The following is a 26125-nucleotide window of genomic DNA, read 5'->3' on the forward strand; positions in this document are numbered from 1 at the left end:
AAAGTGATTGGAAAGCACACGACAATCTTTTTTTGTTGACGTTCGATGGCGCGTGATAATGCGGTCATTATCGTGGCTAAAGGAGCAGGTTGAGGCTCAGACAGGGTTTCACTGGGGGCCTTTAAAGCACACACATACAAAAACACGCACACACTCTCAGTGTGGGAAAAGAATGCTTCGAAAAGAGGGACAGCTGTTTGGGTGGCTTGTGAAGATGGCGATTAGGTTTAGGGGAAGATGGCCCACTGTAAACTCCACCTGTGCATACGGCCTTGCCCGAGGCTGTGGGGGAATTGCCTCTCATTTCATCCAGTCTGCTGAGAGGTGTGTGTTTTTGTGATTTCGCTGTAATAACTAAAATACCCAAATCCAAAATTTTACAGCTATGAAGCCCAACTTCTAAATTATTTTCTGGGTTTCATTTCAAAGTAGAGTAAGCAAATATTCATTTGAAGCTAATCCAGCATATCAAGTTTATGAAGCCAATTTTAAGTTGAAAGCTGTGACATTGTCCACCACAGCACAGTGGATTTAGCAATAGCTGCAAAACAAACTGAACTAAGAAATTGTAGAAACAACTCAGTGTAAAGTGTAGACGGTATGAAAGAGAACCAAAGACATCACGGTGGCACCCACTGCTTTTAGATTTTGCATTTTGAAGCTTCAACATGGCAGTCACTGTTTTGTTTTTGGTTTCCTGGATTGAGAAGTTGCATTAGATGAATGAAAGTGTGGAATTCCCCTTTAACAACTAATGCTAGCTAGCTTGTTTAGCACGTTACATTCTCAAACTGTATGGGTGCAGCTCACAAACACACATATCGGCTAATTAGTGCTAATAAAGAGCTACAGTTTCACTCAAAACTAAAGCATATATATATTTTTGAGATGACAGATATAAAGCTCAAAAAGACAGCAGCAGCACAAACAAAGGTTGGTCGGCCTAGTGCACACTGAGCCAGCTGCCTGTACTGGGACACCTGTCAGTCAACATAGCCACGCCCCTTAAACCGTACATACTGAATGCTTTTTGTTTGTTACATATTTCTCTCTGAAACTGACAGCTGGTCATTTGGACTGGCAGGTTATAGTTTCCTAGGTAACCCTATAGGTGGTTTTATGTCAGTCAACGGCATTCTTCAGTCTCATTGGTAGTCACTTCAGTCGCCTGCCCAAAAGTTTATTACAGGTCCCGCCCACTTCACATCGTCAGCAGTTATTTCGTTCATGGTTGCTTCACGAAATCATTCACTATCTTTGGTCTCTGTGAATTATCTCCAGTGTTTATGCAGCTCTTCCAGGGAGATAAGATCTAAAAACATTGACCTCACTCAAATTTATTTTAAATACAACAAAGAAAATGTATGCAAGAAAGAAAAAACAAAAAACAAAACAAAACAACATTCTGGGTTATTATGTCAAAAATTTAATTTGGGATATGAAATTGTTAAATTACTTGAAATTTTTAGTTTCTGCTGGACAAGTCAAAATTTTAAGATATTAAATTGAAATTTTGAAATTCAATTTCTTCACTTTTTTTCTCTTTTTTGGTGGCACAAAAATTCTTCCATACAAAAGCCACCTGGTTCAATTTACAGAAGAACTAAATTGACTGTAGGAAGTATCATTATTTAATTTAATTTTAAATTAAATTTAAATTAAATTACATTTTAATTTGGTTTTGGGGTAAAGTACCCCTCTAATCTAAGCTGATGCACCATGCCATCCTTACTTACTTAAAACGAAAAAGGCTTTGCAGCTGCTTGTCTAGCTTCTCTACATTTTACAAAAAGGTGCAAGTACAGCAGACCAACAATGTATTTGTTATTTTCCTGGAGAATAGTTGTTAGGCCTATAAACTACTAATCTAGCCACTGGTCAAGTAAGTCAATCCATTGTACATCATATGTTTGAGATATTAGTATCTTGGTGTGTTTAAACCATCAAGGATATGCTGAATAATTTCCTTCAAGAAACAAACAACAAACATCTGCCTTAACATTTTGAAGTGTACATGAAATCTAAGCTAAAATGATATATCGGACTTTGCATTGCAACACCAAAAATAATTATGCACACTAGCAGCCACTTGATTTAAACTGTGAGATGTGATTAACTTTTCTGTGAGTGTGGAGCTGACTTCATTTAGGATAGTCAAAGCGATGAGGTAAGGGCAGGAAAGCAGTATATCAAGCAAATGAAGAAAGTAGCTTGAATCCTGCTGTTTTATTACATTTGAAATTCAAATGAAATATAAGTGCCTTTGCTCTTACATTAGGTTATTTCTAGGGTGCTTGTGTCATCACAAAGGTTAAACATGCCTGATTTAAGTGTAGGACTATCTATTCAAATAATAAAAGTTACTTCCTCCCACTGTTAGTCTGAGCTTAGCCAAGTGTCTAAATGAGTTATAAAATTAGGGAAAAGAACAGAAAGAGGTGCTTTATTTTAAAAAGTAATTTGTTTTGTGTTGAATAAGATGAAATTGTAGAGGCAGTGATGGTATCCTCCTTTCCCTCCCCCAGGGCTGACTGGATACGCCCCAGGGACAGGATGGGACGGACCTGACCAGCCTCCCATTCATCAGCCTTTCCCTCTGAGTGAACTCACAACATAAGTAAAACAAAACTGCGCTTTGCTGTTTTACATGCACAGAAAGCTTCCCTTGTGTATTTTATTGTGTTTACTAGCACGCATTATCTTTCTTGGCCGATGGCACAAAATCCCCTTATGCCATCATAGTTGCTTTTTAGTTTATTAAATGTTGCCTTTTTATTGCTAAATTAAGGGGTAACTTCACCTTAACACAGCTTTAAATTCAACTGGCAGTGAATAGGTTTGGGGGATTTTAGCTGCAATTTGCCTACTTTGCCTTATCATGGAGCCTTGCGCTGTTCGAAGTCCAGTAACGAAATACATGGAGCATCAAATATAAATACACGTGAAACTAAATGGCATTACTGCTGCTACATTTTTATTAACCTAATGAGGAAATGCCTTAAATCAGTCACGGAACTATTCACTGCCACTTTTTGTGGCGTTATGACGTGTATTTTGACCAAGTGGTGAGAAGGAAGAACGTTTCTGCGCACTCATCTGTTGCTTCAGTGTCTCCTTTTGAATTTCATGCCTTAAACTTTAAACTATTCTCTCACTCCTACTTTGAAACTATACTTGCTTACAACGTTTGAAACTTATGACGACCCCGAGCACGAATGTTTGGAGAAGATGACAGCTGATGTCTGATTGGCCAGCGGATGCTTAGCGCCGCTTCAAAGCCACGGGGAAGATACAACTACTACCAAAGCAGTCAGAGAGGAAAACAGACCGATCACGCAAGCTACCGAGAGCACACACAGACACTGACAGCAGAAGATATCACTGCACGGAGTCCATGGCTGCCACACTGCTTGGGGTGAGTTTGCATTTCGACGCAACTTTTGTTTTTCTCTGAATATTTTTTTATTTTAATTTTAATTTTTTGGCAAAAGCAAATTCTTAAAAGGGTCTGTCCATTTGCTTATTCGGTTAATATTTATTTTATTCCCTTTATCTCGTTTAAATGCCGCTGTTTATAATAAAAGTATCGTTATTTAAATTAACCGAGCTTTAGTTCTTTTCCCATCTACATTTTTAGCTTTCACAGCTTGCGCTATTGATGGCGAGTTGCTACGTCTAATGGAAAAGTTAAGCGATTTTTTAAAGATTATTTGCCCACCATAGTTAAAGTTTTATAAGTTACTAAGTTATCCCACCTGCTGTGATTTTGCTGGTTAAGTTAAAAAACAACAACAATGTAAGCTTCATTTGTGTTTTGCAGACTGTGTCCAACTCATTTGATTTACATGCTGCATTTTACGCGTGTTTTGCGCACATGGTTTCAGTGGCGTGCTGGCTCTAAGTGCGTGCTTTGTGTTCCCGCAGGAGGAGCCACGGTTGGGCAGCACCCCGCTGGCCATGCTGGCCGAAACCTGCAGCAGGATTGGGGAGCCCAGCCCCTCGTGCTCCCCTACTGTTTCCGAGGGAGCCCCCGGACCCGTCAAAGGGTTCCATCCGTGGAGAAGGAGCTCGCAAGTCATCAGCAACTTGGGTACCTGCCTCACATCGTTTGGGGTTTCTTCTGGGACCTCCAGGAGTAGCAGGACCGGACTGAATGACGCCTCTAGCGCTTTCACTGTGACGGCTGCTACTTCTTCTTTAGGGAATGATTTTTCGATGTACCAGCCCGCTGTGCCACCGGACAACTGCGTTCCCAATTCCGCACACGCACAGCGGCCCGTGCTTCTGACCAAATTTCCCTCCTCGGTAGAAAGCATAGCCGGGATATATCCAAGGATGCATGCACATCCCTATGATCCATGGTTCAAACCCGTGGGGGATACTGGTAACGGGCCTCCTGCCTGGTGGGATATGGGCAGCAGCTGGGTGGACGCACAGAACACAGTCGGGTTACCCTCTCCTTTGAGCAGCTACACCAGTGACTACAGCTCTAACTTCAGCCCTGGTGCCTCTCAGCACCTGCTCCCCGCGGCGCAACATCTCTTCGACGGCTTCAGACCACCTGTTCCCGCAGCCTACACAGAGCCCCCGGTCACGGCGGCACCTCCTCTCACAGGTTCCCCAGTCGTTTCTTTGCCCCCATCCTCCCGCTCCTCTTCACGGCGCTACTCCGGTAGAACCACTTGTGACTGTCCAAACTGCCAAGAGGCGGAGAGCCTCGGCCAAGGGCGCACGAGTCCCCGGCGGAGGGGCTTGCACAGCTGCCACATCCCAGGTTGTGGTAAAGTTTACGGCAAAACTTCGCACCTGAAGGCCCACCTGCGCTGGCACACCGGGGAGAGGCCGTTTGTCTGCAACTGGCTTTTCTGCGGGAAACGCTTTACGCGCTCTGACGAGCTCCAGCGGCACCTGCGCACACACACCGGGGAGAAGCGATTCGAGTGCCCCCTCTGCCACAAACGATTCATGCGCTCTGACCATCTCAGCAAGCACGCAAGGACACACAGCCCGGAGGACGGCGGGGAGCCGGGGCTCACGAAGGGCACCAGCGACACGGACAATAGCGGCAGCCCGAGCCCTGGACTGAGACTGCACAGCACCGAGGGACAGAGAGCGGTGCAATAATCCACAGAGCTGAACCCGATGAATCCACACGTGGGTTGTTTGCTTTACAGCGTGCCGTGGACTCTAAAGAACTGAAACAGCACTTTATGGATCACTCTGCTTATACCTCATCTGTTATTTGTACCTTTCTATGAAAAATCTTTTACTCATCTGTCGTTTAGTTTTTGTTTTCTTTTTTAATTTCTCTATTGCCTAATTTATTCTCTTTTTTTAATATAAAAAAGGAAGAAAAACGAGCCTTTCATGATCCCCTTTTACTTCATTATTATAGTAATTAAATATATAAATTATAAAAAAGTTTGAGTGACTGCATTTCTATAATTTACTCGTGTTTGAAAGTCTGTGTTGCACTGGGATTAATAAATGGGGCAATTTTCAATTAAAAACAAACAAAACAACTATTCACATGCAATAATCTAAGTTTTGTTGTATATTACAATTTGCCTCAGAAACAAAGTCTTAGTTTTCAGTTTGCAGTGATTATATATAAAACCATAAAAAATACATACATAACAATTCTATTTTTTTTAATTTAACAATTTTATTCTATTTAAGTAGGCACATCTGCACATCTGCACCTTTAGATACAAAGAGTTCTGTAGTCAGTGACGTCAGCTGCTGCTTTATGGGGGGGGAAAATCTGCTTTAAGTTTTTTGTTTCAATGATGAAAAGACGTTGCTATTAAAAAATGCTGTAAAGAGTAGGAGACTTGGAGTGAATACTCACAGTGAGCTTTAAACACAGTTGTGTAGGTGGAGATCTCCACCTAGTGTTCAGTTTATGCAGTCAGCAGCTGCTTGGATCACATGGGCTTGGACTGTAATATTGAATGCAGGTCCTGGTTATGCAGCAATCTTTTGTTGCACCAATAAAATAAATTAAAATGTAAAAATCTTTGGCACATCTACACAAATATATTTAAACAAACAGATATTAAAAACGTGTAGTGAGTTGTATACATGCTTCAATTCTGGTGTTGGTCTTCAGGGACTGTCATGGTTGAATATTAAAAAAGTTTTTGCCTATTTTTCATTAAAAAAAAATGTACATGAAATTTTGGGCCACAGGGCCTAAATAAATACAACTAAATAGAATAACTATAAATTAATAAAACACAGTTCAAGAAACAGTTTAAAAACTCTTGCACATTTTTATTGGAATGAAAACAGTCATGCTACACATTAATCGACAGCAAAACTACAGAGAAAGTGCTGTTGTCACTCCGAACATAATGCCCGGTAAGATGAGATGATTAATACCTTATTGCTGAATTCATTTCAGTTTTAGAAACAGAGACAGCTCACAGTATTCACTACCTATTTACCGCTACTCAAATATAGCATAACAAATCAAATAAACATAAAAAATATAATAGAATCATAATAAATATTCATTAGTGTTCCGAGGTTACAGTAAAACAGAGCAGCTAATGCTGTAAACAACATGTTAAAAAAAAAAGAGGAACAGGAGTGGGCAAGCAAAGTCTCTCAACAAGTCACGAAACTGGCACTCTGGTTTCAGAGGATCTAATCCTTTAAATTTGCTGAAGAGTGAAGTTCCACCTCTGATCTCAGTACCTTTGGAGCAGATTTGTGTATTAGTCTATACTTGTGAAACAGCAGGTAAATGCAGACATTATTCTGATACAGAGTTCACATTCTCAGGCTTTTGATGATACAACTGCCATTATGTCAGTATGTAAAATATAAATCTATATCCATTGTCATTCCAGTGTTCCAGTGGAGCTAATCCACTCCTCCAGTGAATTAGCTTTAAACACACTTAGGTACCTTTAATGCCTAGAGATCCCACACTTTTCAGTAGTAAAATGCAATTGTTCTAGTGCAAGTCTAACCAGATTATTAACAAAAGACAATCAAATGAAAGTATTCTTGCTTGTCATTACACAATGCCATGATATAACACTAATTTGCAATGCAGCCGATGTTAACAGAAATAAAAACATTAAACGACAAGATTCGCCATGCGTGACTAAAATGTAATCGCAATAAAATAAAAGCAAGCTGCTTAGTCACTTGGTGTATGCAAGGCAACACAGCTGAGGTCAGTAATGTGTGTTATTTGAAAGAAAATGTCGTACATTACACTGACCACATGGGGGCAGACTAAGACAGGGAGACAGTACTGTCGGATTATTGTAGTCTGGCACAGTCACATGATTTTTTTTTTTTTATTAATATGTAGTGTTGTCACTATCAAATAAATAGAAAGCATATGTGCACCTGCACCACACACACTCACACATGCACACTCACACATGCACACTTACTCATGCTAGAGTAGTGCATGGCTAAAAAGCGCGGAGTGATCAACTTTCACCCTGTAAAGGTGAAGTAGCTTCCCTGCTCCTACAAAAGGAGGAGAAGAGGTGGGGAATTTGTGCTCTTCGTCTTCATCTCCAGGATTCCCAGGATACTGGCCGCGTCAGTCACACAGTCAATAAAAGTTTGGTCAGTTCGATTAACAAATAAAATCCCGTGGAGGTTTCATAGTTTACTTCGCTTGAGTCTCTACGTACTACGTACCGCTGGTTAAAGTTTTATGAAGGTTAGGAGGCAGAAAAGAAGCCTTGAGTCCAGCTTTGCTTCTATATGTCTCTACTGCCTTTGTTATGACCTTTTATTGCCAGGGGTCACCCAGGGGCATCTTAGGAACCTGAATGTGCATTTCCACAGGGCGATCAGGTGGATGGTCCCTCCTGTAGGTGACAGTCTTCTCATTGGTTGTAGGAATGTATGACAGATCCTGGTGGGGAAGGGGAGGGGGCAACAGAAATATGCAGTCAGTAATATTGGAGTCTGAGATGAACACAGATGCTCACTTCAGAAGACTTCTTCACTATTAGTCCAAAATACTACATACTACGGTTCCCATAATGCTTTACAAGTTGCCTTTTCCCCCCACATGACTCCTACATGTCATGTGTGACAGATGTTTCCGTGGTTACAGCTTGTGAGTGTTCATATTAGTGGAGAACTCAAAGTGTTAGTCTGTTTAATTGTGATTTATTTCTGGTAAAGATTTGTTGGTAAAGCCAAGATTATGAGTTAAGGGTCATTTTCACAGTCCTTCTGGAGCCTTTACAGGTACACAGAGGATCTTAACCTCTTAACAGCCACCAGGTCACTGGGTTTGGTTAATGTCCTCCCCTTTTTATAGCATTTTCACCTGCTTCAAACACCCACGTGGAAAAGCTTTTAACAGAAACTCTGTGGCTTTATTTGAAATCTAAATGCGTCCCCTATTTACTGAAAGTTCAGCATGTGGCTAAACATGCTAAACTTAACCCTTGGTGGATATTAGGCAGGTAAACTCAAAGTCTATGTGGCCTTTCCCATGACTGAGAAGTGAAGAGTAAGTCTTTGTTACTCAAAAGCAAAACTTCCCCCTGACAGTAAAATGTCATAAAAAAAAAATCAGCAAAGAACTGTAAATGTTAACCAGACAGATGGTCCTGATTCTTAAACACAGTCCACAATCGTCAGTATCATTAAGATGATCTGCAGCAGTGCCATAAACAGGAACCCCCCTCGCCACCCCTAACCAGTAACCATTGCTAAGAAATTCCCATCTTCCTCTTCTCCAAAGTGCTGTATGTCATTATAAGGTCAGAAAGCTGGAAACTGTAGCTGCTGAGCTGGGAGTTGGGAGGAAATGTAAAACACAGCTGTACCTCTAAGAGCACACTCACATTCCTCACTGCTGGTTTCAGCTGCCGGTACTACTTCACATAAATATCCTAATGAACCTTTGCTGCTCAGGGCTCCAGGGACACTTTGGCTCTCATTTAAAATCAGACAGCACTGAGAAATTCCTCAAGGATATCAGAGAGCTAACCTTTCCAGTGCAATGGTACCCTGCATCTTCAACAGTGCCCCCTGGTGACCACCGCCTCTTCTGCAGCAACAGCCGGGACACGGCCACAACCACCAGCCCGCACAACACGGTCAGGGCGCACACGCTCAAGAAAGTTCTCACCAGCCGAAGGCTGCTGCTGACACAGTCTGTAGACACATACACATAAACGCACTCAGTTTTACTGTGCAGAGCTATAACATTGTATTGTTCACTGATGGGGACAAAAGTTTGGAGTATTTTTGATCAAAATCATCTTTGAGCAACATGAAAGTACAGATTAAATAAAACTAAAAGTACAGATTCAGCAATATGAAACTGTGAAGAGCTAATCAGGTATATTTCAGTGGCTCTAAACCCAGGTGTAGGCTGGGTATGGTATGTTTTGGATGTAAACGTTGGACTTGCATGAATGAATTTGAATAAAAGTTACTAAAAGAGGAAAGAGACTGTCCACTGAAAAACAGGGGAGACAAAAAGGCAGTACAAAGCAGAGCTACTCATTTAAATGACATATGACACACACACACACAGAGCTCGCTCGGCGGCAGCTGTACCACTATTGCGGTACTGAACAGTCAGCTGGCTGTGTATCTGCTGGGGAGCATGTGTGGATGACGGGCTGATTGCTCGACACAAAGAGCCCAAAGATTGCTCTGACATTTTGTAACAGAGTTACCATAGAGACCTGGCTCCTGCTGCACCCGGGAGGAGTGGGTGTGAGCAGGAAGAGTGTCCCGTTGGGTGTGGGGGGTGGGGGGGTGGTTGGAGGGAAGCTTGAGGGGATAGGGGGAGATGGGGGGGAGATGCACAATAAGCAGTGCTGTTCCAAAAATTGGAAAAGGGTGGGGTGTAAGGGTGGCGGGGTGATCTGTAACACTTAGATGTGCAATAATAATGTGTGCGAGACTGAGGGCAAATGTGAACTGTGAGGAGGTGTGTGTGTGTGTGTGTGTGTTTGTGGATGATTGAAAAGAAAAAATCCATAAAGTGAGATGGAAACTGAGGGGAAATCTAAATTACAGCTGTAACACTGACAGCAGGCTTGCTGACTCAAATACACCAGGGTGCACTAGTGCAGCAGAGGTATCAACGGATATCACCCCAAGTTAAAGCGTGTGTGTGTGAGTTTTGACTTCATACCTGGTCTTGTGCTAATAAGAAGCTGAGCCTGACCAGACTTCGAGCTGGTCTGAAAGCGATAGCTGTTGCGACAGCTGTCGTTACTGATGTACATGCAGTGAATCCACGTCTCCCCTGCTTGACCTGAAAATACAGCCAGAGAGAGAGAGGGAGCAGTGAGACCCAGACATAGATCCAAGATCCAGAACAAATCCTGGAGGGTTAGTTTAAACAAAAAAATTGATCAGAGTGGTGCTGCTGCAGAGCTGCACTGTTTTAAAGCTTCTCTTGTTTCAATCAAATTGAATTCAGGTTTGTTTATAGTGTGCCAAATCACACAACAACAGTCGCCTCAAGGTGCTTTACACGGTACCCTACAGAATTCTGCAGAAAACCCCAGCAATCAAGTGACCTGCCTGTGAGCGAGCACTTTGTGGTAGGAAGGAAAAACTCCCTTTTAACAGGAAGAAACCTCCAGCAGAATCAGGCATAGGGAGGGGCAGCCATCTGCCTTGATGGGTGGGGGTTGTGAAGGGAAAGAGAAGAGAAGAAACAGAAGCAAAAAGAAAAAGAGAGCATAGGGAGACAAAACACAGACTAAGGGAGAGAGAAGACACAAATGTGATGAATTTAATGCTGCTGCAGCGGTATATAAACACATGGGGAGTGAAAAGAAGAGAGTGGAGAAGAAGTGCTCAGTGCATAACAATGTATGACATGAAGGCAACCTTATTTTAGTAAAACCAAATTAAGTAATTGAAGATCTGTGTGCAATGAGAATCTGACTATACAAATCCTCTCAGTAATCTGGGGTCTTGATTCTCGAATAGTGACCAACTGTTAGACAAAGCATTTTGAAGCTAAAGAAACTGATTTTTTAGGAGTCAGTGGAGAACAAAACTGAGCTAAAAGGTCAGTGAATAGTAGGCTTACACTCATCAGGTGGTCAGAAATGCAACTCTAACTGTATATGAAAAAGAATGTGATGTAGAGGCAGTCTTTTTAGTGGCCAGCAGGGGGTGGCATCTCTGGTTGCAAAACGAGGTCAGGATACATAGTTATCTATGGGAAACCCAACTTTCCACTTCTTTTATGACTTCAGCAAATGCTTGCCTTGTGAGTTTATGGCCCCTGAAGACAGTTTTAAGTCATACTTAATAAAACATGGTGTTCTTTTTTCATTTCATTCATTTTCAATGATTGTATTATTTAAGGTATAATAGGTGTTAAAACAGGATGTGGTTTAGTTCGGGGCTACCTTGTGATTGACATGTTGCTATCATGCAGTATGCTCAGCTCTCAGTGAAATCCATCTGTCGCTCTGCTTCTAAATAACCAAATGGCTTTGGCTCAAAAATGCAGGCAATAAACTGCCAACATGTGCAACAGCACTTCGTGTAACTTGTCAATGTTGCTTTTATAGATTGCCAAACTTAGCAAAAAAAGATGAATACAAGCAGCTCTAAGGGTTGCTTGTTAAATAGTAAATACAAAGTAATATATTTCAAACCCAAGAGCAAATTCAAACTGAGCCAAGGCTTTTATTAAAAACAGCTAAATCTGTCGTAGCTTCAATTAAAGAAAAAAACCTTTTTAGTGTCCACAAAACTACAAATATGTAAACCTGAACCTGGAGGTCTGTTCCTGTTAAAGGGGAGTTTTTCTTTCCCGCTGTCGCCAAGTGTTCGCTCATATGGGGTCATATGATGGGGTTTTCTCTCTATTATTTACTTCGAGGCAACAGTCGTTGTGATTTGGTGCGATATAAATAAAATTGAATTGAATCACACCAGCTCTACCTGACATGTCATCCATGTAGCCGACCAGCGGTGCACAGGTGTGGTTGCACTGTCCCGCCTCTTCTTGGGTCAGACCATGAGAAAGGTGGCAGCCCACACACGTCCTAAGAGGCAAAGCAACGCAAACAGAAATAACAAATCACTACAGTTTCAACTTCAAGCATACAGCTCGATCTGTCGGAGCTCCCATCGTGCTTTGCGGTACTAAATATAAGTCGCTAATTACCAGTATGATTGGCAGGTGCTTTGGCACGCAGGGCAACGCTCGCAGAAGTCTCCGGAGTGTTGGGGGTCGTCGCACACGCACTTACCACACACACACTTCCCTCTCCCGCTGCAAAGCAAGCCATTTGATGACTGGCAGGTTGCTGTGGAGACGGGACAGTTGCAGCTATCGCCTGTCCATCCATCCTCACACACACATTCACCTAGCACACACACACCCCGACCTGAGAGACAGGAGAGAGATGAGAGGAAAAGGCATTAGAGAAGTTAACGAAGAAAAATCGTGCACTAGTCATCTTGACATTAGCAGTATCACTATGAACTAATTTTCAGAGTGTGCCCCTCTTACTTCCACACAGCAGCCCTCCTTCGTAAGGGCAGGAGAAGTCGTCTAATTCGCAGTATTTCCCGTACACTGCACCGAGCCTGCTCTGCTCACAAACACACTTCCCACATTCGCACACTCCGCGGCCACTGCAGACCACATCAGACCCATCTGCTTTGCAGTTCTTGTTTGAATCCGAGTCCTTCATCATCCCGTAGTTCGGCCTCTCCTCCTGATTGTTGCCATTTTGGGTCTGTTTGCATGGTGACGCGTTGGCATCACGGCACTGTCCCGCCGGTCCACATGTGCACTGACATTTAGAGCGGATCCTCACAACAGTGGATTCGTTGTAACCCACGGGACGGACCATGACTGTCACATCTTCATCTTTACCGTCATCAGGACAGGAGTGCTGGCCAATTGTGATATTGAAGTAGACCTGCGTAAAACAAATATGTTTATAAAGAGCAGCAGGGGATGTTGAAAGAGGGATAGAGCTGTGTTCTAGTTGTATATTTATGTGGGCGGCAAGGTCAGTTGGTCATCTGGTGCACCACCATGGCCCAGTTCAAAAAGAACTACCGTAATATTTTATGCTATGAACCTCATCGATTTAGTGATAGAGTGTCTTGTTTGCCTAGCAACAGCAGGTAGAAATTCCAGTTTCTTCACTACTTTTGTTCACGACTAAATGACCACATCTCATGCCATCCTCATTAGTTAACATGCTAAACTCAGGCCCTCAGTATTGTTGTAAGCATGCTGACATAGACATTTACATCAGAGAGACTATCTTAAACATCCTCTACACTTACACAGCGATGTGGATTATACAGAAATCATTTTTCTGCACCAAACTGAGGCTGTAAATCTAAAAGGTGTGAATAAGCCAAATCTGGCTGCATGATTACAGAAATCCCTAACAGCTCAAACAGTTGGACAGGAAAATGGATTCTTAGGCTGAATTTGAACAATTATTCTGTTGGCTGATGTGGAAAGTTGCGCATGCCAAAGCTTTGAGTTCACAGTCAGCCTTTCTATTGATTTTTATCTCCATTCTGGTAATTGTTTCCATAATTCGTCTCTAATCCACCCACAGATTAAAAGGCCTGAGTTTCTTTGTACAGTGGAGTAACTCTGTAGAGCAGTGATTTAGTATGCCGAGGTTCAATAAAAGTTTAGAACCCCAAAATGTGATGAAAGAAGTCTCGCAGGAAGCTAAGGGGAGTAAAATCATTCCCAAATGCACTGAAGATGCTATAATTAGTGCCAAAGCAAAGGTCTCTTTGGCTGCTACAGCTACAGTAACCTCTGATAAAGTCATGCTGCTTAAGTAGAAAAACTACCGTGCACAGCTGAGAAATATCAAAAAGTGCTCTCGGCACTGGTGAAGGTTTCTTTTTCTCTGCTGGATAACAGAACAGGTATTAAGGAGTACAAGTCCAATGACCTCATTCTAAATATAAATGTCCTATTTGTCTGTATCGAGGCTCTCGTGTTAGGTGAGGTAGGGATTTCTGGAGGAAAAGGTCGCGAAATCACATGGAAATGTTTTCCTCTTAAATACAGTCCGTGTAATCCGCTCAGCTCGGATTATTTACCAAATCTTCTCTGTCACGTAAAGCTCTCAGTGCGAGGGCGTTTGTGTATGTCAGGGTAATCTGATACAACTAATATATGCCTTGTGACATCTCTGGTGGCTCTGACGCTGCTGGGTGTTTACCGTCTGGTCGGGCTGCACCCCCGTGCAACTGTGCTCTGCAGCAGTGGATCCATCGGGGCAGAGAGGAGTTACAGACACCCAGTACCTGCTGACCGCCTTGTCCTCCACCGACACGGACACCACCACCTCTGATAACAACCTCTGGGCACATCGAAAACAGAGAGACAAGCAGCATTACACTGAGAGCCTGATATAAAGAAACTTATCATAGCTTACTGTGCTGACTACAAAGCAATGTAGGTTAAGATAAAAGGGAATGCTAGGAACAGCTTGAAATTTTAATGAACGTAATCTGTGTGAGTGAACAGCAATGACGAAAGAAAGGGGGGGAAAAGAGGCTCATTAATCAAAGTTGTCACATGTTGCCTGAAAGCCTTACTGTCGCCCTCTCTTTCTTCCTGAAATACAGGGATTTATGGGAACAAGGAGGTGGGGCCGAAAATAGCATCTTTGTGTCCCTCTCTGATTAGGACACATGGTTTCTGTGGGGATCTGATAGCCATTATAATGCCAGCTTCTGTTCAGGCGGCGCTGTTTGTGTATGTGTGTGTGTTTCGGCACGTATGCGTGGCTGCGCACCCGATTCTGTGGATTCGGCAGATTCTCGAAGCAAACAATGGAGCGCTGTGCCTGAGGCAAGATTATACTCTGCCAACAGAATTAACCCCGTGGTGAGTCTCACTCACCCACACACACACATACAAAACCTAACCTTCCGTAACCTCAAGTTCTCGTCCGTGTTGTTTCCTGTTGTTGTTTTTCTTTCTTCAGGCTTTAGGTCTCTCCCCATCATCAATTTTCCCCAAACTTAAGCACTTTAAGTTTGAGATCATTTAAGATTTTTCTTGCATTCCCCGTTTTCAAACTTCAACTTCTGGGGTACACATAAACAGGACGCACTTTTCAAACAGGACATGCGCTATTACTCAGTCCGCATGATTCAACAAGTCAAGGAGAACAACAAAAGTTTGTGTTGCTTCAGCAGACCGGCAGCAAACTTTGTCTCAACATTTCTGAGCCAGGAATGTGTGGGGTTGTGATTCCAGCTCTCACAGTGCTGCTCTTCTCGTCTCTCCCACCTTTCACTTGTTCCCGTCTTTGTCCAAAGAATGAATAAGACGCTACAAAGAGAACAAAGAGCCTACGAGGGGAGGTGTAGCTGAGTGCTTTGTACCTTGTATGCATCCACCACCAGGTCAATGAGATTCGGAGCCTGGAAGAGGCCTAATTTTCCCAGGTAGGAGCCAGGTAGCAGATGTATCAGCTCCTGGAAAAGGAAAGGGAGACGAGAGTAGAAAAAAACGTAATGCTTTTAAAAATCTTCCCCTCTCAAATGTGCTCCTGAAATGAGCACGATATGTATGAGTCAGAATCTGTGGCTGATTGTATGCCTTCTCAGTATATTACTAAGTGCACGTGTAGGGGCACATTACCTCATACCACTGGTATTGCTGCTTTTCCACAGCAAAGATGGAGTAGATATGGTTTTCAAGGAGCTTATCAGACAACTGACCCAAACTGGGATGATCCTGAAAAGCAAAGTAAACCTCCTGTCACCTCAAAGCCTGTAGTAATTCATCTGGTCCACATTAAAGTGAGATTATGTGAGCTTAAAGTTTGATGCTTTAGCTTTTGCAAGTTTCCTCACCATCCTGGTGCTGCCTTTGTAGACGTTGTCCTCCAGGTGACACAGACCATCGTGTGGCACGACGATTCCTGCCAGCCGGCTATCCAGGGCGAGGTGAGAAGGCTGGTCGGTCATCAGGAGCAACAGACGCTTTGCCTCTGGTCTCCAACCAACAGCCCTCTAAAATGCAGAAGGAAGGCAACGTGCAATGTTATTTTTGGCCATTAATTTAGCAAAACTTACATATTTTCATCCTAATACCAAAAAAATTCAAACACAAGCAGAGATCTATTGAACGTCTCTACAGCCTGTTTTTGCAGAGTGGTTTTTGTTATTCCTTTAAATCATGACGGAGTGATGTGGAAAAATGTGCATGCATCACATTTTAAGGATTTACAAGTGTGGGAAAAAATGCAAGGCGAAACATTTTACACATGTGAACTGGATTATTTTCGGTGATGATCAGGCTTTTCTGTAATGTCCAATTAAATAAAGAACCGGGAGTCTCGATTTTTATGTCTGTGACTCATACAGTGACTCCTTTCTCTCAGCGTGAGAAAATGGGCCAGTGTGCACGTGTGTGTGTATTTAGGGAAACCTAGTGAGTAGGCCTGGCATAATGGAGTCTATTTCTAGACTGATGACCACTGTGGTGTTTCTCTCCGACATGGCTACTCAGGGGCCCCCTGCATGGTGTGACACATAACCCCCACAGAAGCTATAATGTAAGCAACTGTGAATCTCAGTGTGTGTGTCTGCCATACCCCACATGTGGAGTTAATACTTAGTGGGATTCCTGTGGCAATATGCATTGCTTTCAGGGTGCCACTATTTTTCCAGAAAAGAGTAAACGCTTCTTTTACATTTGCAGATTTAACACCTACTTACAATTAGAAAACACCCCTTAGATTTACATATACAGCGTCTACTCTACCACTTGGCTGGGATGGAATCAGGGTCAATATAATTTGGCTTTTTAAGAATTCACTAAAGAAACTGTGTAAAGTAGAGGAAATTAATCATCCATTCTCTTCTGTTTATTCTTATCAGAGTCGTGGTGGTGGATAGACTATCTATCTAGTCTATCTACCATAGGGCGAGAGGCGGGATACACCAAGTCGCCAATTCGACACAGGGCTAAATTAATCAACATTAATCAAAAATATATAAATATATAATAAATAAGTCACTGCATAAATATTCAAACCCTTTAAAGTAACTGAACTAATTCAACAGAGCTCCAGCCAATTGTAGTTTCACAGTTAATGAAGTGCAGATTACCAAAGTGCAGTGAATGTGTCTCAAGTGACTGTAGTATAAAGACACCTGTGTGTGAAAGATTCAGTCAAGGTTAATCGGTATTCCTGGCAACAATCACACCATGAGGACAGAAGAACGCTCCAAGCAAGTCGGGGAAAAGATTAGGAAAACTATAGGTCAGCGTACAAGTCACTGAAAATCCCCTGGAGTTCAGTTAAATTCGTCATCACTGGAAGAAAAAACACATGTGTAAATCTGCCTAAAGCAGGCCGTCCTCACAAACAGTGACTGTGTGAGAAGGACACCAGTAAGGTGGGGGCCACGAAGACACCTATGACTACTCTGAAGGAGTTAAAAGCTTCAGCACCTGAGATGTTGCTCAGGCTTTATGGAAGAGAGGGGATAAGTTCATCTAAAAGCATGTGGGAGTCTGGGGTCTCTAGTCTGATGAGACCAAAATCAACTTTTTAAGTCATCACACTAGACACTTTGTTAAGGTAGCAACAGACATTCTATATATTTTGGCAAACACACCATCTCTGGCAAAACATAAAATGAATACAGCAATGATAGATAAATCCTGAAAGACCATCTGATTCAGTCTCCAAGAGAATTCCAACCTAATACGCGAACCTAAGACGCAAAGCATTCAGGCACGAGCTAGACGGAAATGGTTTAAAGTCAACAAGGTGAGTGTTTTGGAGTGGTTGAATCGAAGCCCAGAGCTCAAGCCAATGGAGAATTTGTTGTTGGACTTGAAAAGCACTGTTCATGCCTGACCCTGTGCAACCTGACAGAGCTTGAGGAGTTTTGCAAAGAGGAGTGGTGTACAATTGCAGTGTCCAGATGTGCCACCATGACTCAGACCTGTCCACACAGACTCAGTGCTGTGACAGCATCCAAAGGTGATTTTACCAAATAATGACTTGAATTAAGAGGAGCTTGTTATTAAAACACATTTCAAAAGCCAGAAGTCTCAGTGGTATGTAGTGAGCATTAGGGTAACTTGCACTGTGGAGGCAATATAGACAGGCTATGGAGTGACACATGTTGCCATGTAGATGATATTGTTTTAGGGAAGCCTTTGATTATTTCTGCAACCTAAACTAATACATCTGATGGATTATAGCAACAACAATTATGAGAATGCAGGGTTGAGCCGGCACAATCGAGTAAGGGTGGAAAAACTACATTAATTGGTCCTGTGCTGTTAAAACACATCACTATACGTCACTAACAGCCTCTGAGGGAGTTTTATATGCATTCATGTACGCAAACTACATATGAACAAATGCCCACCTGGCAGACCGCAGCTTGCAGCATGGCATCTAGTCCTCCTTCAGGTGTGTCCATGTTTCCAGAGATGCGCTGGCGCTTGATCACCCGCGTAAACTCGCTCATATTGCTTGTCATGCTAAGGACATGGTGGAAGCCGTGGGCTGGTCGACAGCGTATTTCAAAATCACTTGTGAGAGACAAAAAATAAATAAATTAATTAAAAAATGAGGTCCTGTTTGCAAGATTTGGAACTGCAGAGCTATTTGTTATATGCTCAGCTTATCCTGATGACAATGTTCCCCCAAGCAACTAAAAAGCTAAATTATGCATCTTTGTATATATTTTTTACATGATCACTGAAATGATGACATCCCTCTTCGAGTGTATCATTGTATCTGCCGACTCTAGCTAACAAATGATCTTACCTGCAGGGATTGTGGATCTTCGAAGGATGAACGTTGATGTAAGGAGAAACAGGCTTGTCCACAAATGAGCCAAAACCCAGCCAAAGGTCTGAGGAGTGCTCCGTCATACGAAGGGACAGAGCTACACCCACCGTCTTCAGCTGTGCAGCACGCAGAAAGCAGGTTGGAGAGGTAGAACAAGGACAGGTAAAGAGCAGCAGGCGAGAAGGGAAGAGCAAAAGAAGGAGGCGTGCAAGAGGATATAAAATAAGAAGATTTGGAAGATGATCCAGAATAAATCAGGCACAATAGACAAAAAAAGAAGCTGATTTACTTCCCATTTCCTCTGCTTCATTTAAAAAAAAGTTTAATCTGTAGTAGTTATAAAGTCAGTGTCCATCTCACTGGGCCTACTTACTGTTTATAGATCCTGGTGAGACTTCTCATTTATGCAAGCCTTGACTTAATTATGTCTTTACACAGCAAATAGTCCTTGCAGCTATATTTATATATAGAACCTTCAAGAAGAAGGCGTGGAACAAATCCTCACTGACTCACTGAGCAGCAGAGTGACAGACAAGCATTTTCAAACCTACTTGATCAAGGTTTTCCTGCATAGAAGCCGATACATCCACCAGGTAGTACAGGTCCACGGGATAACGCTCCAGCTGCTTCACCGACACTATGAAACTGGCCGCTGAACCTAGAAACAAACACACACGCACAACATAAACTGCAATGAGCAAAAGTTCAAAAATACTGCATGGTGCACTGCAGCACCAGCATCTACGTGAAGCAGAGATGCAGTGAAACATTTGTTAGGTAGAGGTTGGCTGAACTGTCCGGACTGCAAGGCATCTTCCCTTTACTCTCACTTTGCTGCTCATCTATATATATATGTGTGTAATTACGAGGAAGGACAGCGATTTCAGTGGAAGGGGACTAACTGCACTGCTATTCGCAGCAGCCGAACCAGCTACCAAAAGCTCAGAATACAACACACACACTCACACTGGGACTGTGACTTCATTTAGTGCTTAGGGCACCATTTCTCCACAATGATGCCTTTATTATAGTTTTTTTTCCTGAAGGCTTAAACACTAACAGTGATTCTTGAAGCACCCATCTCGGAAACTGTTAACACTTTTAGTCAGTGGAAATTTGAACACCCACCGCTTGGTGCTGTATGCTCCCATACGGCGCTGCAGGCAGTACTCGCTGTGCTGCTGAGCTACTAAATACAGCACCGCATGTGATGTGGATGAGGTCTTATGGCCTGATCCTTAAAGAAGGTGAGATTTTTCACATTCTTATTTTCTGATATTGCACTGGTGTTCAGCACATTCACAAACTGCCCTGCTGGGCACACAAAATAATACACTATCGCTGCAATGGTGTGTTTTCTGCATACTGAACACATTATTAAGAGAGTCTGATCGTTTTTACGCCCAACCCAAGTTATCACGTCATCTACCTGGTCTGAGGGTGATGCTGATGTCTCTTGGGGAAACTTGTGTGCTGCTGATGGTGGCGTTGACCTCCACCTTAACCTCTGACTGCTCCATGAACTCCAGTGCACAGCCCCTCCTGAGCAGGTTAACTGGCAAGTCACAGCGCTGACTTAGCCCCGCCCCATCTAGAAAGCCCTACAGGTGAAAACATAAAGTTCAAAATGGTCAGTTTGCCCTTCATTCAAAATATGCTGGTTTTAAAATCCAACCCTGTATCTAAAACGAGTTAGGATGATGTAAGGAAGAGGGCTTCCTTACTAGTATAATTTGTATTGTGGTAACTTGCACACTTTAGAAGCACCTTTGCACTTTATTAAAAGCACTTTATTGAGCACTGCACTTTAAGGATAGACTTGCACATCAATAACCATTTGCACACAAGAGGTTTAATTATTTATTGAATATTTATTGAGTTATTTAATAATTAGCAGGTGGCCTTTTGCTCCAGGTCCTGCACAGCTGCTCCTCACTGAGAAGTGTGGTGGTTGTCTGTGAGGAAAGGTTGTTACTGGGAGCAAATAAGGTCTACTGCCAAGTAAAACTTAAGCAAGTGTGTGTGTTTAAAGTCTACAGGTAAAAGTGTTGGTGCAAAGACCTTTTCTGTGTCCTCTCCAGGGTGTTTGGGCAAATATTTCCCCAGTGGTCCGGACATTTAAAGGTTCCAGGAGAGGCCATGGGTTAAGGAGGTGTGAGAAATCTCTATACATGGGTTTTTGGTGTTTTTTTAATAGGGTTAAGGTATAAGGTTAAAATATAACATATTTAATTATCAGAGAATGATAAAATGTATTTATTTATTAACTCAGATTGTGTATTGTATATAGAAGGTGGAATGCTACAATTTGGTAAACTCACCTGGGAGTAAATAATGGTTTAGTCCTAAACAGCTGAGAGTATTTAAAGCTGCCATTTGTCATTAGACAAGAGATTGTTGTTGCTGTTGGAAAGCTTGATCTACCACTAACTGTCATGGCGTTAGATACATGTGGGCAAATAAACACCTCTTGCTTCCACCATACTTTGTCTCAGTCTTCACCTTCACTGTAAATTCATCTGCAAAAGCTTCGTCACAGGTGATGTGGGAATGGACGGATGAGCAAATAATTTAAACGTGTCCTTGAAAACAGCAAAAACATAATACAACCTGAAACGTCATTGTTTTTGTTCCAAAAAGCAAATTCACTTCCAACAAAACGCTAACAACACTTTAGGTAAAAATGTCTCCAAAAGGTGACAGAGGACTCATTTTGCATTATCTTGACGAATTAAGCAAAGCCTTCTTTTATTAAACAACAATGAGAGCACATGTGACTTCAAAGCCTGTAATATTGAATATTAACGGTGCCTTTGCACATGTAAGTCACTCACGCCATGTGCGCTAATGAATACAAATAACAGATGGCGGGGGTTGAGATGGTCTGTCTCTTCTTCAGCCCACAGGAGGCGGCGTCCTTGATTTCCAAAAGGACTTTTGTTTGGTCAATTTTGCACCCTCCTAAATGAGCTTGGGCCCACCCATTGTAACTGTATTTCTGCATCTTGTATAAATCCTTTTTTCTCCTCTTCATTGTGGATAAGTGTGCATACATTGACGGTCTGTTTGTTGGCTGACGTTGGTTTTAAAAGTGCTCCAAAAGCCATTCAGTGATTTCCACTGTGTAATTGAGTGCTGCCTGAGGGCAACAAATCAAGGCCGTTCAATGTTGGATTTCAGCCTTTCTTTCCCCTTTGCTTTCACAGATTTCTCTGGGTTCTACACTATTTTATATACTGCAAATAATAAAAGGTAATAATGGCTTCAGAGTGCTGTTAAAGACGTACTGCCCTTTATCAAAATTACGTAGGATATGTTCCCCAGTTAGTTGGTTACAAGTTCAAATGAAGTGTATGTTTCAAAAAACAACATGTTTGAATTTCATCAATTTTATTTAACATTATAAATTTTAATATAGGAGAGCATTTTTTTCACATGCACAATATCACAAAAGTCTGTAGGGTATAGCTCACTTGCAATTTTAAACTCTATAAACAGAGCATACAAGGAAGCCATGTTTTCGCTGTAATCTCATCTGTATGATGAGCACATCTCCTTCAGCCCGTCTGGAGCAAGAGCGAGAGTAAACAATTTCAAGGTCAGAAGAAAAATTATAGATTTTCTCTACACTTGTGCCGATGAATCCATCGTCTCCATCAATTCAAAAATGTATGCCTAACACTCTGCGTTTAAAGGCTGTAATCTAGTTAATGTTTAACCCATTAGTTAATTTTTTAACCTTTGCTCACTGTGAAGTATGTAGTGAAAGACTCACACATGCTGCAGACTCCTGCACACTGACAAACATTCAAAAAAAAGGATTTACTTGCAACACTTCTGGAGCCGTTGGGCAACTTTTGACCCGTTTCTCTTTCTCCTGCGCACCTGCCTGATGTCACAGACGTGCAAAGTCTTCCCTCGTTTATTCCACTCAGGGAAACATGCTATACTGAAACCAGTTTCACAATTAATCATTGGTTTCATTTTTCATTCTGATTGCTTTCAGTGTGCTTGTATTGATTTTTGATGGAGTTACCCCGACATGAGAGCCATGACTGTTTTTTGCTATCGGACCCTTGAAATTACTCATCAGTTTCAAGCACCAGGTGGAGGTGCCTGTTTGGATTTACTCCGGATTTATTCTCCGTGTATTCCAACACGGTGGAAATTTGCTCAGTGTTAGTTTGGACAGTTCAAAATGTGATTAGGCGCCCTTATTGTCTTCAGATTCTTGATTAAGTTCTCCTAATAGTCAGCTGCCACAACGGCAGAATGTAACAGTGTCATGCCTTATAGCTTTGGAGAGGCTTAGTGACCTTTGGTACTGTAGCAAAAAAACTCACAAATACAAAGAAGTGGCACAACCCCCCCCCGTAAAATTACACCCCTAAATATGTGTATTTACACTGTAATTAATCTGTCATGGGCCAGACTGAGATCAGTCATTTTTTAAAAAGCATGAGGGGGAAACAGATAAGGGATGAAAGAGTGAAATTTTTTTTTAAAAACACACGGTTGAGGAAAACCGTGGTCTACAATAGAACCTGAAACTGTAGCAAACTATGTGACCAGGACCTGAACCTGAAACCTGGACTGGATTGTGTGTATTTATGGTGTTCCCTGTGGCTATAATATGCCCTGTAACAACTCTGAATGCCAAAAAGTTTCAGACTGACTTTCTGGGACTTTCCTTACACAGTCTGTCTTTTCACTGGACTCTGAATATTAACAGCCAAATGTGAACATGCATATTAACAAGACCGGCACTGTTTAATACTTATCCAAGCATGGCTCTGTGAGTTTATATGACCTTGTATGTGTGTGTGTGTCTCTGTGTGTGTAGGAGGTAATGTTTGAGGGCTCACACACACACCAGTGAACCCAGCCCCACTTGATGATGTCAAGAAGTGTAGGACTTACAGGGTGGGAAAGCACCTGAAGTCTGTAAATGCACACATGCTGACAGTTTGGTTTGGTATTTTTTATCTGTGTGTTGTTACTGGTGTGGCACCAGAAAGCTTTACAGCTCCTCACGTCTGTTTCGGGGTGGGCTCTTTACGAGACAGACCGACACACAGACAGATAGAGGCATGGGCGGAAGCAGCAATATGTGTAAGTGTGTGGAGACTAAACACATGGATGGAAAAGTGGCTCTGTCTCTGCTTTCTGCCTGAGAAAACGTGCATGGAAACATTCACACGAGCGGCCGGCGCAACTCACATGAGTCATAACGCAGGCCGCCGAGCTCTAACGTTCATATTATATTCATATTTGTGGACTGGATCAAAGCTTTGGTTCGTGTCATCTGAGGAATGCTGTCCAATGCCTGCCACGTTTGTCTCTGACACACACAAACACACGTTCGTACGCATTCCTACCTCTTCGAAACACCAGGCGCACTGTGGCCCACGGCTGAGGCAGTCTGTACAAGAGGTGATGCCAGGAGACCGACACACGCTGTCACCTGCTCAAGGAAGGGAGGACGAAAGGTGGAGGAGGCAGAGAGAGAAAAATGATTGCAGGGAAGAAGAAAAAAGATCGGCAAGAGGAGGAGGGAAGAATCTGAGATTAGCATATGAAAGAATGTGTGTGTCAACACTTATTAGCCATGCAGCTGAACCCCTGTGGACATTAGACACTTCTGATGATAGGAGCACCACTTAGCATCTCATAAGAGGCTGTTCAGCACAAATCAGCCACCATCTGGAAGCAGGTACTGGATTTGCTGGAGTAGTAACCCCTCGCCCAACACCAATACACACATCCATACCACATCTAATTAGTCAATCATTTAGTGAGAATGTGCATATGTAGGGAGTCCATAACTAGGCACTCAAACAGGATATGTCTATGCAAGGTTTGCAGAAAAAAATACAGTAAGGATTCAGACTTTACTGAGTGACAAAGAAAGGCTTTTTGTAGTGGAATTAGTGTAGTGATTTATCTGCTGGAATCTAATTTTCCAGAGTTATTCTCCAGGGAGCTTCAGTGAGGTTGTAATGTAGGACAAAAGGAGAAAAGCTGCAGGTCTGAGCATCACTAACAGCGCACTCTCACCCAGTTAAAAATCTTGGCCTCTGGCAAAAAAGACTGTGAAGGTTAATCGCCTAACTTCTAATTTTAAATGTTCGGTAATGTGCTCAACAAAGAGGGCTGGAGTGTTACCTGCTACTGCAGTGAGGCTGTCATTACTTCTCATCAATAACTAGTTTGTAACTCCTCCACATGAAACAAATGCTCATTACGAGTCTTTTGCGTGACCTCCTGCAGAGACTACAGAGAATGTGGGATGTGGGGGACGCTAATGATCGCTTGACAGTGATAGCTACAAGATGCAGTCTAATTGCTGAGATGGGATGTAATTATCCCCCAATGAGCCTCCACTCACCGGCACTGAAGGATTCTCCGCTGAAAGCGACCACCAAACAGCAGAGCAGGAGGCACAGACAGGCGCTGTCGTATGTGCGTAGCCAGGAAGTCATATTATTCTGTCCACACCGGGTAGGAGACCGGAGCCAAGCAGCGAGGAGACACGGGAAGCGGAGCTGTACGGCTACTGGAGATGAACCGGGGGAGACCGGACACCGTGCGTTCGCCGGCGCATGAACAATAACCGTGAGTGCTGGCCCAAGCCGCGGGACATCGTGGTTCACCCAAATAGTCCTCTAATCCCGGAGAGGCATTCACATCGACCGGTCAAATCAGCTTACAAGCGCGCTCCCCCGTGGGCCACGAGAGGAGGTGAAGCAATCGGCGGAGTGCGAGTCACCTCCATCTATTTCCACCCAGCCGCAGGTGTGCGACGCGTCTCCGAGAGCTTCTCACAGCTTCGCCTCACAGCTGATGGTAAAAGTCTCATCCCGGGACAGAGCACACGCAGGAGTTACACACGGGAGAGCCAATCAGAGCTCAGCCGGCGCGCAACCAACATCATGCTGAGTGAACATCATACGCCGAGAGCAGGAGAATAACCGTGTTTTAACCACTGCCATGGTAACCACGCCGCTGTACGTATGAGCGAGAGAGAGAGAGAGAGAGAGAGAGAGAGAGAGAGAGAGAGCTCAGAAGGGGAGGGGGCGTGCGTGTGTGTGTGTGTGTGTGTGGGGGGGGGGGGTGGCTGACAAATAAGGAGAGGAGGAAGAGAGGTGAACAAGGAGGAGTTGCGGTGGATTCCGAGTGTAGCGCTGGTGTTTTTGTTGTTTCTTAAGGGAGCCGTAAGGGGGACCGCTGAGCGCGAGGACCTGCGTGGATGGATGATAGTGTGGGGTAGTTGGGGGGGGTCAGTAAAAACCAGAGCTCTCGCAGAGGGGTTCACA

The 26125-nt window shown here is 43.0% G+C and overlaps 2 protein-coding genes across 2 annotated transcripts; one reads left to right on the forward strand and one right to left on the reverse strand.

Annotated features, from left to right (window-relative positions):
• The first annotated feature begins 295 nt into the window (after positions 1-295).
• sp8a (sp8 transcription factor a) lies at positions 296-5360 on the forward strand. The gene is made up of 3 exons (XM_085445280.1): positions 296-324; positions 2526-3415; positions 3925-5360. Exons 2-3 carry the CDS (start codon positions 3395-3397, stop codon positions 5122-5124), a joined length of 1221 nt encoding a protein of 406 aa, XP_085301406.1. The 5' UTR covers positions 296-324; positions 2526-3394; the 3' UTR covers positions 5125-5360.
• An 892-nt stretch (positions 5361-6252) lies between these two features.
• Positions 6253-25808, reverse strand: itgb8 (integrin, beta 8). The gene is made up of 16 exons (XM_085445279.1): positions 25198-25808; positions 24188-24273; positions 20239-20410; positions 19361-19467; positions 18786-18925; positions 18382-18547; positions 15844-16002; positions 15629-15724; positions 15370-15462; positions 14196-14336; positions 12497-12911; positions 12149-12371; positions 11923-12026; positions 10145-10267; positions 8984-9150; positions 6253-7891 (listed from the first exon to the last, which is right to left on the reverse strand). The coding sequence occupies exons 1-16, from the start codon at positions 25289-25291 to the stop codon at positions 7766-7768; spliced, it is 2412 nt and encodes an 803-aa protein (XP_085301405.1). The 5' UTR covers positions 25292-25808; the 3' UTR covers positions 6253-7765.
• Between the last annotated feature and the right edge of the window lie 317 nt (positions 25809-26125).

Source organism: Copadichromis virginalis, linkage group LG22 (assembly GCF_057382275.1).
Source record: "Copadichromis virginalis isolate Kocher_CV1m ecotype Utaka linkage group LG22, C_Virginalis_male_GT1.1, whole genome shotgun sequence".
NCBI lineage: Eukaryota > Metazoa > Chordata > Actinopteri > Cichliformes > Cichlidae > Copadichromis > Copadichromis virginalis.